Source organism: Carettochelys insculpta, chromosome 4 (assembly GCF_033958435.1).
Source record: "Carettochelys insculpta isolate YL-2023 chromosome 4, ASM3395843v1, whole genome shotgun sequence".
Lineage (NCBI taxonomy): Eukaryota > Metazoa > Chordata > Testudines > Carettochelyidae > Carettochelys > Carettochelys insculpta.
This window is the reverse complement of record NC_134140.1, coordinates 82,150,086-82,163,045: the sequence shown is the minus strand read 5'-3', so window position 1 is coordinate 82,163,045 and position 12,960 is coordinate 82,150,086. Positions and strand designations below refer to the sequence as shown.

Here is a 12,960-nt window from a genome sequence, read left to right as displayed (position 1 = left end):
CAGTTCAGAAGAGTTGTATAGTTCTGGGCCCAGCCCTCAGTCCAGGGCGGGGCAGCAGTTCAGAAGAGTTGTATAGTTCTGGGCCCAGCCCTCAGTCCAGGGCGGGGCAGCAGTCCCACGTAATAATACAGTTCTGGGCCCGGCCCTCAGTCCAGGGCGGGGCAGCAGTTCACAAGAGTTAAGCACCAGCCCAGCCCTCAGTTTGGGGCGGGGCGGCAACACAAGGGTTAAGCACCGGCCCAGCCCTCAGTTTGGGGCGGGGTGGCAACACAAGGGTGAAACACCGGCCCAGCCCTCAGTTTGGGGCTGGGCGGCAACACAAGGGTGAAACACCGGCCCAGCCCTCAGTTTGGGGCCGGGCGGCAACACAAGGGTTAAACACTGTCCCAGCCCTCAGTTTGGGGCCGGGCGGCAACACAAGGGTTAACAGACAGGCTCAGCGGGGGCTGGCCCTGTCAAGGAGGAGGGGGTAGGGGGTCGCAGGCCCTCCCACTCCACTGCGACCCGGCCCGGGGCCCTGAGGGTCGCTCACCTGCAACCCCGGCAGTGGGGATCCAGACCGCAACACACTGCCATTGGTTCGTGAGCGATGTTCCCCGGGCCACTTCCTACCTCACCCTCTGTTGGCGGCAGGTCCCAGTCCATCTGGTCGAGGGGTCCTCCTAGGTCGGTCTCCTCTGGGTCATCCACCTTTGGGGGCTCCGGCCAATCGTCCATAACCACGTCGTTAGGGTAGTCAGGCGGTGGCAATACAGGAGACGCAGGGCGGTCCTGGGTCTGAGTGTTGTAAGGGTCCGCCGGGACTCTGGGGCAGCCCGCTCCCGGGGCCTCTTCCAAGGTGGGGGGTCTCCGCCGGCGGGAAGGTCCTGGTAGGTCCGGGAAGTCCAGGTAGTCTCCTTGGGGCATACGGACCCGGGATTGCGTGGAGCCTCTGGGGGCCTGCTCCTCTGGCCTGGCCGGGCGGCCGCAGGCCCTCTCCCTTTGGCCCCGAGGAGCTCGTGCAGGCACGTCCTCCCTGCCCGGAGGCCCAGCCCTGAATGGTTCCTGAGTCCCGCCTTTGGCTCCTCTATCCCTTGGCCCCGCCCTCTGAGGGGCAGGCCTCTGGTCTCCTGACTCCGGCCCCGCCCACCAGGGCCTCTGCATAGCTTCCCCGGCCTCCGGGTCTGCAGGAGGCCATACTGACTCACTACAATCACACAGTGACTGCTTTTGTATGATTTAAATATTGACTGAATTAAGATTCAGTGTATCAGTGAAATGTTACAATTAGATTCCTACTTTGTACAGCAGCTGGCATATAAAATCAGTTGTTGAATGTTCTTCCTTCAGCTTTTATACTACACCAATTGCTCTGATGTACTGGCAAATACTAACCTGTTACTTTTTACACTGTAGGATATTGCAATGGCTCAAGAATCTCCCAAAAATTCAGCAGCAGAAATTCCTGTGACCAGTAATGGAGAGCTTGAAGATTCACGTGAACGCAGTTTTAAAAGGGTAAAAAGATTTTCTTCAGTCTCTTAAACTACCACTTTGTTACTCTCAGAAATCCAGCCCATGAAATGCTGAGATTACAAGGAAATATTAGTAAACAGAACCTGGCTGGGCTGATTCCCTAGATCTTACAGAAAGCTAGATTAGTTAATATTTCATCATGTTGTAGGTGAACCTATTAATATTCTTTCTTGTAGCTGGAGAAAAGGTTAGACTAAAAACTGTTGTATCAGAGCTTCTTGATCGTCAGTGGTTCATTACCCAAAAGAGTCATGTAGTGTGACTTAGTTTTTTCATTTACTGTAGTAATCTTTATGTTCATATTTAAACAGTATGACGGGAAACGCTTAGTTTTGATATATCTGTATTATTCTCACAGCAAAATGACTGATCAAGTATTAGTTTTACCCACTGCAGTGGGCTGATGACACAGTAAAACATTCTGATTGGTTAGTAATGTACATTCTTGAACAATTAAGTCAAACAGAACTTTCATTTGTGCTGCAAAGAGCTGCAGGATACACATTAAAGAGACACTTACAGCTTGCGCGCCTCAGTCTGAGTGTTCCTGTGCTACATAAAGGTGTTTTCTGGAGGCTTGTATTTGTTCAGTGAAATGTGATTGAAAGGCATTGTAGTGCTTTGTCAAACAGACAGAAATGTGATAAAATTTGAGCTTATTAAATTTGGTTTGAGTAACCTTCTGGACTACTGGGTTGTCTTGCTCCCCCCCCATAATCAGTAAGTTAAGATACATCTATCTATATGTTTATTACTTTTAAGTGTTTCTCATAGACACTTAATGTAAGTACTTATTTATTATTTCTGTGTGTAAATTCACCCAAATTCTAATGACAGTTACTACTAGGGTTATGAGCTGAAAGTAGAGTCTCTCCCATTAGACAAATCATTTCTAGTGCCTCAGGTTTCCTTAAATATTTTGGGGTTTTTGTACACTTCTGTCCTAGTTGTAAACTTAATTTTATATGGGGACAAAAAATGAGTTTGCAAAAAGCAGTACCTCATATGCTTTATTTTCTGTGGATGAAATGTCCATTGCAGGGAGATAAGGGGATGTTAAGGATCATGCCCAGTGACTGGGACGGATAAGGGGCCAGTTGCACTGGGGCCCAGCATTTCAAAGGATCCAAAAGCTCTGGCTGCTGCCCTTGTTACGTTGGCAGCAGTAGGTGCTTCAGGCCCTTTTGGAACACTGTGGGAGTGCTGCTCCATGAGGCCCGGGGGGAGAAGGGCAGTGCCATGTTCTAACTGGAGTTAAGGGCTGATTGCCCAAGACCTTGCTCTTTCCGCCCTTGGCCCTGCCCCTTCTGGGGGGCACAGAGCAAGACCCCCACCCCTCTTTGCTGTGGGACCCGCAGAGGATGTCAATCCGGCTGTTAGTGATCTTGGTAGTCTTTGGACAGCATTAATGGAAACACTTCTTTAAAAAAAACTGTGTGTAAAAAAATCAAGTTTAAAGTAGATAAAACCACACTGGCATAACTTTGTAATGCAATTACTTTATGCTTTCACTATTCATAAAACTCTGCCATTAGTAATGTACCATATAGCTCATAATCCAGCATGTAAAGATTACTTTCATAATAAAATATCTCTAAAAATAGATGCTATGTTACATTTTTGCCCCAAGTTTTTATTCATTAAAATGTCATAATATGTATTTGTGGGCTGGTGCACAGGTTTTTGGTGTCCTTGGAGAAGTATGACTTTTGCACGCCCACCCATTCAATATAGAAAAAAAAGATGTATGTAAAGTGAAACTTTATCTTGAAATTTGAAAGGAACAATGCAAAATTAAAATAAAATCTACTATTCATTAACTCTAACATGATGACACTGTATACAGGAGTTGATTTTCATAATATCTGAAAATCCCTTAGTCCTTGATATGAAATACAACTCAAAAATAGATTTTAAGTTTGGCATTTGGCTGTCGATCATGGTTCATAACACTGCAAAACAGCTGTTGCAGGTCAGTGACCTTCATTCACTAAGCATTGACCAACAGTGAGTCACCTATATGACTGGCCAACATTGAGCTCTGGAGAAGGACTAAAGTGCCAGACCCCACCCACCTCCAGGCAGCAAAACAAAGCAGCACTCTTGAAGCTATGCTGTGGCACATTTTAACTGTAAGTACACAGCTGTGCTCCACAGTGTGAAATAAATAACTCAACTTCTGACATGGTAACGATGCAGTGTTTTACAAGTTCAATATTTGATACTTTATAAGCGATAACATGTGGTGGACCAGAGCAGACTATAGTAGCCTTATGGAGGACAAGTATGTGGGCAGCTGGGTCAGTGCCTTTGTGTTTCCCAGGGATTGAGGCTCATCAGGGATAGGCCTGGAGCAGCAGGCTAATCCAGCACCTGGGGCTAATCAGCCACCTGCAACTAATGAAGGCCCGTGGAATCCTTTAACAGGCTTCTACTCAGGCAAGGAAGGGGAAGGAGAAAGAGCAAGGACCAGAAGGAAGGAAAGGTCTATGGAGGAGGGCCTGCAAGGGGGAAGGTCCTGGGGGAAGCATCTGGGGAAGAAGTTGTTGCACTTTGGGCTGAGGGAGACAGTCCCTCCAACAGCAGCTACCTAGTGTCCCTGGGTGGGAACCTGGGTCGAGTGAGAGGGGACAGGGTTCCCCCCAAACCATCCCATACTCTCCAGGACAGCTCAGAAGGAGCAGGAGAAGACCCAACACCTATGTGGAATCTCTTCTCTCCTTCCCTCTCCCCCATGTTTATGACTATGCCAATTATGAGAATGGCTCAGTAGGCTGTGCCCTGCCCCTGGGAAAACTAGGAGACAGAGCAAAAGGGATACAGCGAGGCTCTGTGCCATATCTTTAACTGCCACGAAGCACAGGATGCATGAGAAGTTGCTCAGGACTTTGTCACACGTTATATGTATTTTAAACAGAGAGCGAGAGAATTCACTTAGGTCCCGTTCGGTGCCCTTTAAAACCTGGTGCCCTAGGTGACTGCCTAGTTTGCTATGTGATTGGGCTGGCGCTGCTTGTGTGGTTATGCAATTGCTGTTCACATAGCTGCTGCTTAAGTTTCGCTTGGTACAATGCCGGCCCCGTCAAAAGGCTTAAGAAGAAGTGGCACATTTTAAAATTACATCTGACTGCACCCAGATAGCATTTGTAAAAAGCAGAATGTAATAATTCTGTTTATTTGGGTTATAGCATTTTTCATGCCTCATATCTGTATGAGCAATACCTATAGCTATACGGTGTCATAGAATCCTAGGGCTGGAAGGTACCTTAGGAGGTCATCTAGTCCAGCCCCGTGTTGAAAGCAGGATTAAGCCCAACTAAATCATCCCAGCCAGGATTTTTTCCAGACAGCACTTAAAAACCTCTAGGGATTCCACCACTGCTCTAAGTAAAGTATTCCAGTTCTTCTCCACCCTCCTGGTGAAATAGTTTTCCTAATATCCAAACTACACCTCTTCCTCTGTAACTTCAGGCCTCTGCTCCTTGTTCTGCCATCCATCACTATTAAGACCAGCCTCTCTTGAGCCCCTCTTGAGGAAGTTGAAGGCTGTTCTCAAATCACCACTCACTCTTCTCTTCTGCAAACTAAATAACCCCAGATTCCTCAGCCATTCCTCATAGGTCATGTGTTTTAGCCCCCTGATCATTTTTGTTGCTCTCTGCTGGACTTGCTCCAACCCATCCACATCCTTTCTCTGCTGAGGGTGTCCAGAACTGGACACAGTACAGTAAACCCTTGAAATGTGCAATTTTTGGGTTGCTCTTAATTCACATTAACGTGAGTTAAGCGCAACTCAAAACCCCACTGCCCCTGGTTCAACCCTCTCCTGCCCTGCGTGGCTCTGGCTCAACCCTCCCCCCTCCACCTGCCCCAGTTCAAACCCCTGTGTGTGGCTCTGGCTTAACCCCCTGTGGCCCAGCTCAGCAACCGTGCCTGGCTCCAGCTCACCACCCCCGTGCATGGCTCTGGCTCAACCTCCCCACGTATGGTTCCGGCTCAGCTCCACCCCCTGCAGCCCCAACCCACCCCAGGCTAAACCCCTCTGCCCCCCTCCCATGGCCCCAAGCCACCACCAGGCTTAACCCTCCCCAGCTGCCAGGGAAAAAGCCGCCTCCCCAACTTATGCAAAGTACGAGTTAAGGGAGGGTGCGTGGGAACGCAACCCTTGTTTAACTTGAGGGATTACTGTACTGCAGATGTGGCCTCACCAGTGCCAAACAGATCTGCTGGAAATGCTTCTCCTAATGCACCCCAATTACCATTAGCCGCCTTTGCTACAAGGGCGCACTATTGATTCATATCAAGCCATAATCCCCAGGTCCTTTTCTACTGCACTGCTACTTGACCATCAGCCCGCAGCCTGTAACAATGCTTGTGATTCTTCCGTCCCAAATGCAGGACTCTGTGCTTGTCCTTGTTGAACCTCAGGAGGTTTCTTTTGGCCCAATCCTCCAATTTCTCTAGGTCTTTCTGGACCCCATCCCTACCTTCCAACCTATCGACCTCTTCCCTTAGCTTAGTGTCATCGGCAAATTTGCTGAGGGTGCAATCCATCCCCTTATCCAGGTCTTTTAATAAAGAAGTTGAACGATACTGACCCTAGAACCGATCCGTGGGGCACCCCACTTGAAACTGACTGCCAGCCAGACATTGAGCCATTGATTGGTACCTGTTGGGCCTGACCATCTATCCAGCTTTCTATCCATCTTACAGTCCATGTGTCCAGTCCATACTTCCTTTACTTATGGGCAAGAATGTTGTGGGATACTGTATCAAAAGTTTTGCTAATGTCAAAGTATATCACATCCATTGACTTCCCCATGTCTGCAGAGCCACTTATCTCATGGTAGACACTAATCAGTTTGGTCAGGCATGACTTGCCCTTGGTGAATCCACATTGGTAACTCTTGATCACTTTCCGCTCTTCCAAGTGCTCCAAAATGAATTTATTGAGTATCCTTTCCATGATTTTTCCAGGGACTGGGGTAAGGCTGACAAGTCTATAGTTCCCTGGATTGTCCTCCTTTCCTTTTCTAAAGTTGATGGGCACTACATTTGCCTTTTTCCTGTTATCGGGGATCTCTCCCGATCTCCATTAGTTTTCAGACATAATAGCCAAAGGCGCTGCAATGACATCTGTCAGTTCCCTCAGTACCGTTAGATACATTAAATCCAGATCCATGGATTTGTGCTCATCTAGCTTTTCTAAATAGCTTTTAACCTGTTCTTTCCCCGCTGAAGGCTGCCCATCTCCTTCCCATGCTGCATTGCCTAGTGCCGTAGCCTGGGAGCTGACCTTGTCTGTAAGGACTGAGGCAAAAAAAGCATTGAGCACTTCAGCCTCTCCCAGATCATCTGTGATCAGGTTACCTCCCTCATCCATTAACAGCCCCACGCCCTCCCTGATAACACTCTTAGGCTGTGTCTACACTAGAGAGTTTTGTCAACAGAAGGGGCCTTCTCTTGACATAACTCAGGGAGTGTCTACACACAAAGCATTCTGTCGACAGAGTCTCAACAGTACTCCGCATTTACCTCAACATTATTATCCCTAAAAAAATTGAGGTTCTGTCAAGATTTCCCTGTTGACAACAACTTTTATTGACAGATGCCTCTAGTGTAGTCGTAGCCTAATTGTTAACATGCCTGTGGAAACCCTTCTTGTTGCCCTTCAGAGTCCTTGCTAGCTGCAGTTCCAATTGTGCTTTTGCTTCCCTGATTACTGCCCGGTATTCTCCAGCCATATATTTATACTGCTCCTTAGTCATCTCTCCAAGTTTCCATTTCTTATACACATTTGCATTTAAGCTCACCAAGGATTTCCCTGGACAGGAAGCCAAGCTGGTTGCCAGCCATATTTGCTTTTCTTACTGCATATTGGGATGGTTTTGTTCCTGTGCCTTCCATAAGACCTCTTTAAAATATTGCCAGTTCTCCTGAACTCCTTTCCCCTTCATAGTAGCTGTCCAGGGGATCCTGCCCATGAACTCTCTCAGGGAGTTGAAGTTTGCTCTTCTGAAATCAAGGGTCTGTATTTTACTGCTCACCTTCCTGCCTTTGGTCAGAATCGTCATGATCACTGCAGCCCAGGTTGTCACCCACTACTATTTCTATTTCTAATAATAGTTTCCATTCTTATGAGGGAACATAAAAATGGTAGCATTTATATTACATGGTACAGAATTAGTGTTCAAGGGCATGCCATTTATTTCAACTCCTTAACCTTAAATAATAGCTCTTCAGTTGTTCCTTGATTGACCAGCAGGGGCCGGTATGGTATAAGCCTACAGATTTAGGTGCCACAAGACCTCTTATTAAGTATCAGAGGGGTACCCGTGTTAGTCTGGATCTGTCATAGCAACGAAGGGTCCTGTGGCACCTTATAGACTAACAGAAAAGTTTTGAGCATGAGCTTTCGTGAGCGCAGACTCACTTCTGTGCTCATGAAAGCTCATGCTCAAAACTTCTTGTTGTTCCTGCAGATTTAGGCATTTTCATTTTCTGACTGTCAAAGCAAATGATGGAACAAAACAAAGGCTTGTTCGTGCTCTAAATGCTTGTTTACCCTTATAGCCTAGGGTTAAGAGAGCTTCTAGCAGAAAATGAATTAGAATCAGACCCATTAAATGTGCTCACAATTGGAGTAAAGCTAACAGTTCTGCTGATGACCAAGCTAGAATAGAATTCCAACTTACTCTGTTGTGTCTTTGGCTCTGTGGGACTGCTAGGTCAAATACAGCAGAAACTTGCTATAGTTAGTAAGTTAAGTACATACATAAGGGATGGTCACTAATTTTTGTTGGGAGCCACTCCAGGAATTTGGTAAGTGGTCAAGGGCCATGCTATTCCATTATATTAATGGAGGAAGTGTAGGGTCTGGGATGGAGGCTGGGTGCAGAAAGGAGTTTGGGGGTAAGGGATTGGGGTGTAGGAGTGGACTATGGAATTTGGGAGGGAGTTAGTGTGTAGGAAGGGGTGGTGACTGGGGACAAGGGATTCAGGGGCAAGGTCTATGCAGGATGGGGGCAGAGTTTGAGTTATATGGGGTAGAGGTGCAGGAATGGGGAAGCAAAAGCTGGGGGAAATTTACCTGGGTGACAGCTGGCTAGCAGTCCAACAGATTCCCTATCTTCCATATGCCAGCAGGTCAGTTGGAGCAGCCAGCTGCAGAGCCATGTGTATCTGTGAACAGCTGTGAGCCTTATGGGAGGGGAAAGGAGTACTTTGCTGGACAGGCAACTCCAGCTGGCCAGCTTCCATGACTTTTCAGATATTTCAGCATCTCTAGGGCTGTGTCTAAACTAGCAAGTTCTTTTGGAAAATCTGGCCCTTCTACAAAAGAACACACAATGCATTCTCTCAGTCCAAAATCAGAAGAATATGGCTCTTCTTTGCAAGCCCTCTTCTGCTCCTGGATCAGGAAGAGCACCTTCTTTCAAAAAAAAAAAAAAAAAAAAAAAAGTGTGTGAAAGTGCCCTGGGGCCCTTTTTTCAGAGAGCAGTCCTCATGGCATCAGATTTTTGATCCCTGGCTCCTTTTTTTGAAAGAGTGGGGGTTGCATGGATGCTGTCTATTGAAAGAGCGGATTGATCTTTTGGGGGGGGGGTGGGTGTGTGTGTGTGTAGACGCACTTTTTTTGGAAGAGATCTTCTGGAAGAACTTCTTTTGAAAGAACTCTGTAGTGTAGAGATAGCCAAAGAGCATTTGTTCTCAGCTGAAAGCAGAGTTGTAGCTGTGCAACTCATGTTCAGTGCTAATGTTACTTATGCAAACACTTGCTCTGGAACTATACCCCTTAGCAACAGAGGAACATTAGGGATCAACTTGAAGCTCTACTTTGCCCCAGAACGTAGATGTGGACATTTGTTGCATAAACCTATTTCTGTGCATGCACAAGAAAATGCAATATGCATTTGTGTATGTGTGTGTATACATATAGTTTGAATACTTGTGGTAAAGTTATTTAATTTTGAACTAAAATGCATTTAGTGTACTTGCATATAGTATTAGGCAGGAATATTCTGTGAAAACACAAGTTAACAAATGTACTTCATTTAAAAGTATTTGGTAACCTGTTAGTACAGCAGTATTTACTGTTTGCATCACCTCTAGTATGCCCTTGGTTCTATAACAAAACTCAAAGTAATAATTAAAAAGATGAAATCATTGTTTAATATCTTTATAAGCAGACTGCTGTATTCTCACTTGTCCTCATGCACCATCAAGAATTAAAGTACAGCTCTGATTGAAATTGCAACTTGGTTTGTCCAGCTACTGTGGTGAGATGTAAAGTTTTTAGAGTGACAGAACTGAGATGTAGCCTTGACCTGTATTGGCCCAAAAATTTGTTGTTGATCTGCTATAGTAGGGTGTAAACAGTATTGGGACTCATTTGATAGAAAGAGTTTAAAACATGTTCAAACATACTTGTTTTACTAGTGGCTATGCATCTTTTACGTTCATTATTAATGGCAGTGTTAATGGTGTTACTAATTGGCACAGTCCCTTCATTACTGTTTGCTGGAGGAAATCTAGCTAATTGCAACTTTTTACCTTGTTGGTTGTGTACTTAACATTTGTTACAACATGAACAGTGTAGGAAGTTTTACATTTTGTTCTTAATCCTTTCAGGTTTTTTTAACATATTTGAGGCTACTTAATTTTTTTTTCTTTAAAAACAAACCAGACCCTGACATAGGGGAAAATGCGTTATTCTTTGTAATTTGAAAACACACAATGTGTTGAGGTAGAATTCTAAGATTGTCTGGCTAACCAAGAGCCTAGATATTTGTTATCTTAAAAATGTACTTTCATACATTGCAAATTCTTTGTGAAGATGCAAAACCTGATGTGTGTGTTCTGAAAATTCATTTTATTAGCCTTCTTTTGGTTTCCTGTGTCTCAAAGCACAAGCTTTTTAATCCTGGCTCTTTGAGCATGAACGTTCTTCTAAGCATTCTTTATACAGCTAATAGCAAGGATATAAGACAGTGAGGGGAAACTTGAGCTTAAGTGTGAATCTTCAACATGTGTCATTGTCATAATAAAGAATATCTTGATCTCTTACTCGCTGCGCCTGCACTCATATCACCTTGGGCTTTAATCTTGTCAGATCATATAAGCCATGCAAGGTCAGAGCATTCATATTGGAGACTAGCAGAGTTTAGGATGTGATGATGCCTTCTGAGTCCATATTGAGCTAGCGTCAGATAGGTAGCCTTGTTAGGCTCATTTAGCAAAAATAAAAGGTCCTGTGGCACATACGACTAAAATATTTATTAGGTCATAAGCTTTCATGGGCTGCGTACCTCTGATGAAGTGAGCTGCAGCTCATGAAAGTTTTATGCCCTAATAAATTTGTAAACAACAGGTAGTCCTATGGCATGTTAACTAATGCTGAGCTTGGATGTTGCTTCCTGTGGTACTCTATTTTAGATGAATTAGAAATCAAAGACCTGATTATTTGTCATGTAAGTTTCCAGTTCACTTTTGTTAAAGCTAGGTATATTACCTCTAGCTCGGCCAAATTCCAGATTGGGCAATTTTTATTCAATTGTACTAAAACATTTCTCTTGTAGAAGCCAGTACACAAGTCCAGTCCCTTCCACTCGCAGCAGGACCTATCGCCAACCCTAACAGTTTTTTTGAACCTGCCCAGGTCCTTTGAAAGGCCCCTTCAAGGATTGAATTCATGACCCTGGGTTTATAAGGCCAGTGCTCCTAACCAGTTTGCTTCCTCTCATTAAAAACAAACCTTAGAAACTTCGATTTTTTTTTTCCCTTACTGCCAGGCAGCATTTTCATGCCTTTTTAAGGAGTAAGGGTCTGAACATTCTTGGTAAGCCAAGAGGGGAAATTGGTCAGGAAAGTGGATTGTAAGGTGAGATGTGAAGATGGAAACTGCTTTGGTTGCAGGAGGAAAGGTACTCTGCCAAGTGAAGAGTAGCATGATGTCAGGTATGAGGCCAGGAGTAGGAAAAGAAGATACATGGAGTGAGTAGTAAGCAAATGAAATAGGTTTAGTGCAAAGCAGTGGTGTGCAACCTCTGAGTCGCGATCCCCAAGGGGGTCACAGGTATCTTCCTGGGGATAGTGGCTCTCTAAAGAACCACTTGCAGTTCCGACCGTTGCTGCCGCTGACTTCGCTTGCAGCTCTGGAGGCTGCTGCCACTTAACGTTTAAGCAATGGCAGCCTTCAGAACCGCAGGTGGAGCTGGTTGGCCAGGGAGCCTCAGAAAAGGAAGCTGGCAGGGCAAGGAACTAAGTCTGCAGGAGAGGTGGCTGAGCCTGCCCTGCCAGAGCCACACTGAGAAGGAGGCTGCAAGAGGGAGGTGACAGCCATGGAGGAGCAGCGCATGGTGCTTATCACTTCAGTCAGGCAAAACCTGGGGATGGCAAAGTGGTTTGGGGCTGAGAGGGGTTAAGCCTCGGGGTCGGCAGCACGAGTGCAATAAAATATAGGGGTTATGGCTGAAAAAAGGTTGAGCACCACTGGTGTAGGGGCAATAACAAAACACAGATGTAGGTGTGGGGGGAAAAATATAGTGGAGCTTTTTAGCTTAAGAGGAGAGCTTAGAATGGTAGTAATGCAAGCAAGTAATGGCTGGGTTCACGGGGAAGTGTGAAGAGTGGGTAATACATTGGCAGAAGTGACATTTTAGTGTAGACCAGTGGTTCTTGACCTACTAATTGCTGTGGATCATGTATGCATTTATCTGTTTTATGGGGACTGCATCCACACGCAACACATCTATCTATATGGCCACATGGGCTGTGGCTGTGTGCTGATTGGGCTGAAGGTTGAGAACAACTGATGTAGACATTTGCGGAGTGAGGGTGACCATGAGTTGCCTTTTGAGAGTCTAACTCTGCAGTGTAGACCAGGCCTTAGGAAGGAAAAGGCAAATGAACAGCAACACAGTGGGAATAACTGTGCAGAAAAGGATCTGGGGTTTATAGTGGATCATAAATTGAATATGTAACATGTTGCAGTTGTGGAAAAGATTATTATCCTTCTGATGTGTGTTGAGGCATGTCATATTTAGGAAATTGTCCTGCTGGTGAAGCCTCATCTGGAATATTGTGTCCACTTCTGGGCAGCATGATTTTCGTGACTAAGAAAGGATAGCACTTTTTAAAGGGAAAAGAAACACCCCAGGGAAGGATCAATAACACAAGATGATTGGACTAATTCATATTGTTCCAATCATTTGAAATCATCTTGAAAATGTGCCATCGTAAGTATAAAATCTTCTTGTCCCACCCTTATAACATGGGACTATGGAAAGTCTTTTTACTTAAAGTTGCTGTTTGGACATGCAGAAGAGTAATATTTTGCAGATCTAATTATATATAATCATAAACATCCCCATATGGTCTGCAGGTTTTGATACACTCCCCACTGGTCAGACTAATCCTAGAAATGCACAGCTGTAAGGGACCTTG

General features: G+C 45.2%; 1 protein-coding gene across 3 annotated transcripts in view; it reads left to right on the top strand.

Annotated features, from left to right (window-relative positions):
- ARFIP1 (ARF interacting protein 1) overlaps positions 1-12,960 on the top strand; it is an 88,141-nt gene that overhangs the window by 21,464 nt on the left and 53,717 nt on the right. For all 3 annotated transcript variants that reach the window (XM_074993170.1, XM_074993171.1, XM_074993169.1), the window contains exon 3: positions 1,396-1,497. In XM_074993170.1, coding sequence (XP_074849271.1) covers positions 1,396-1,497 — 102 coding nt within the window. The remainder of the gene's footprint in view (positions 1-1,395; positions 1,498-12,960) is intronic.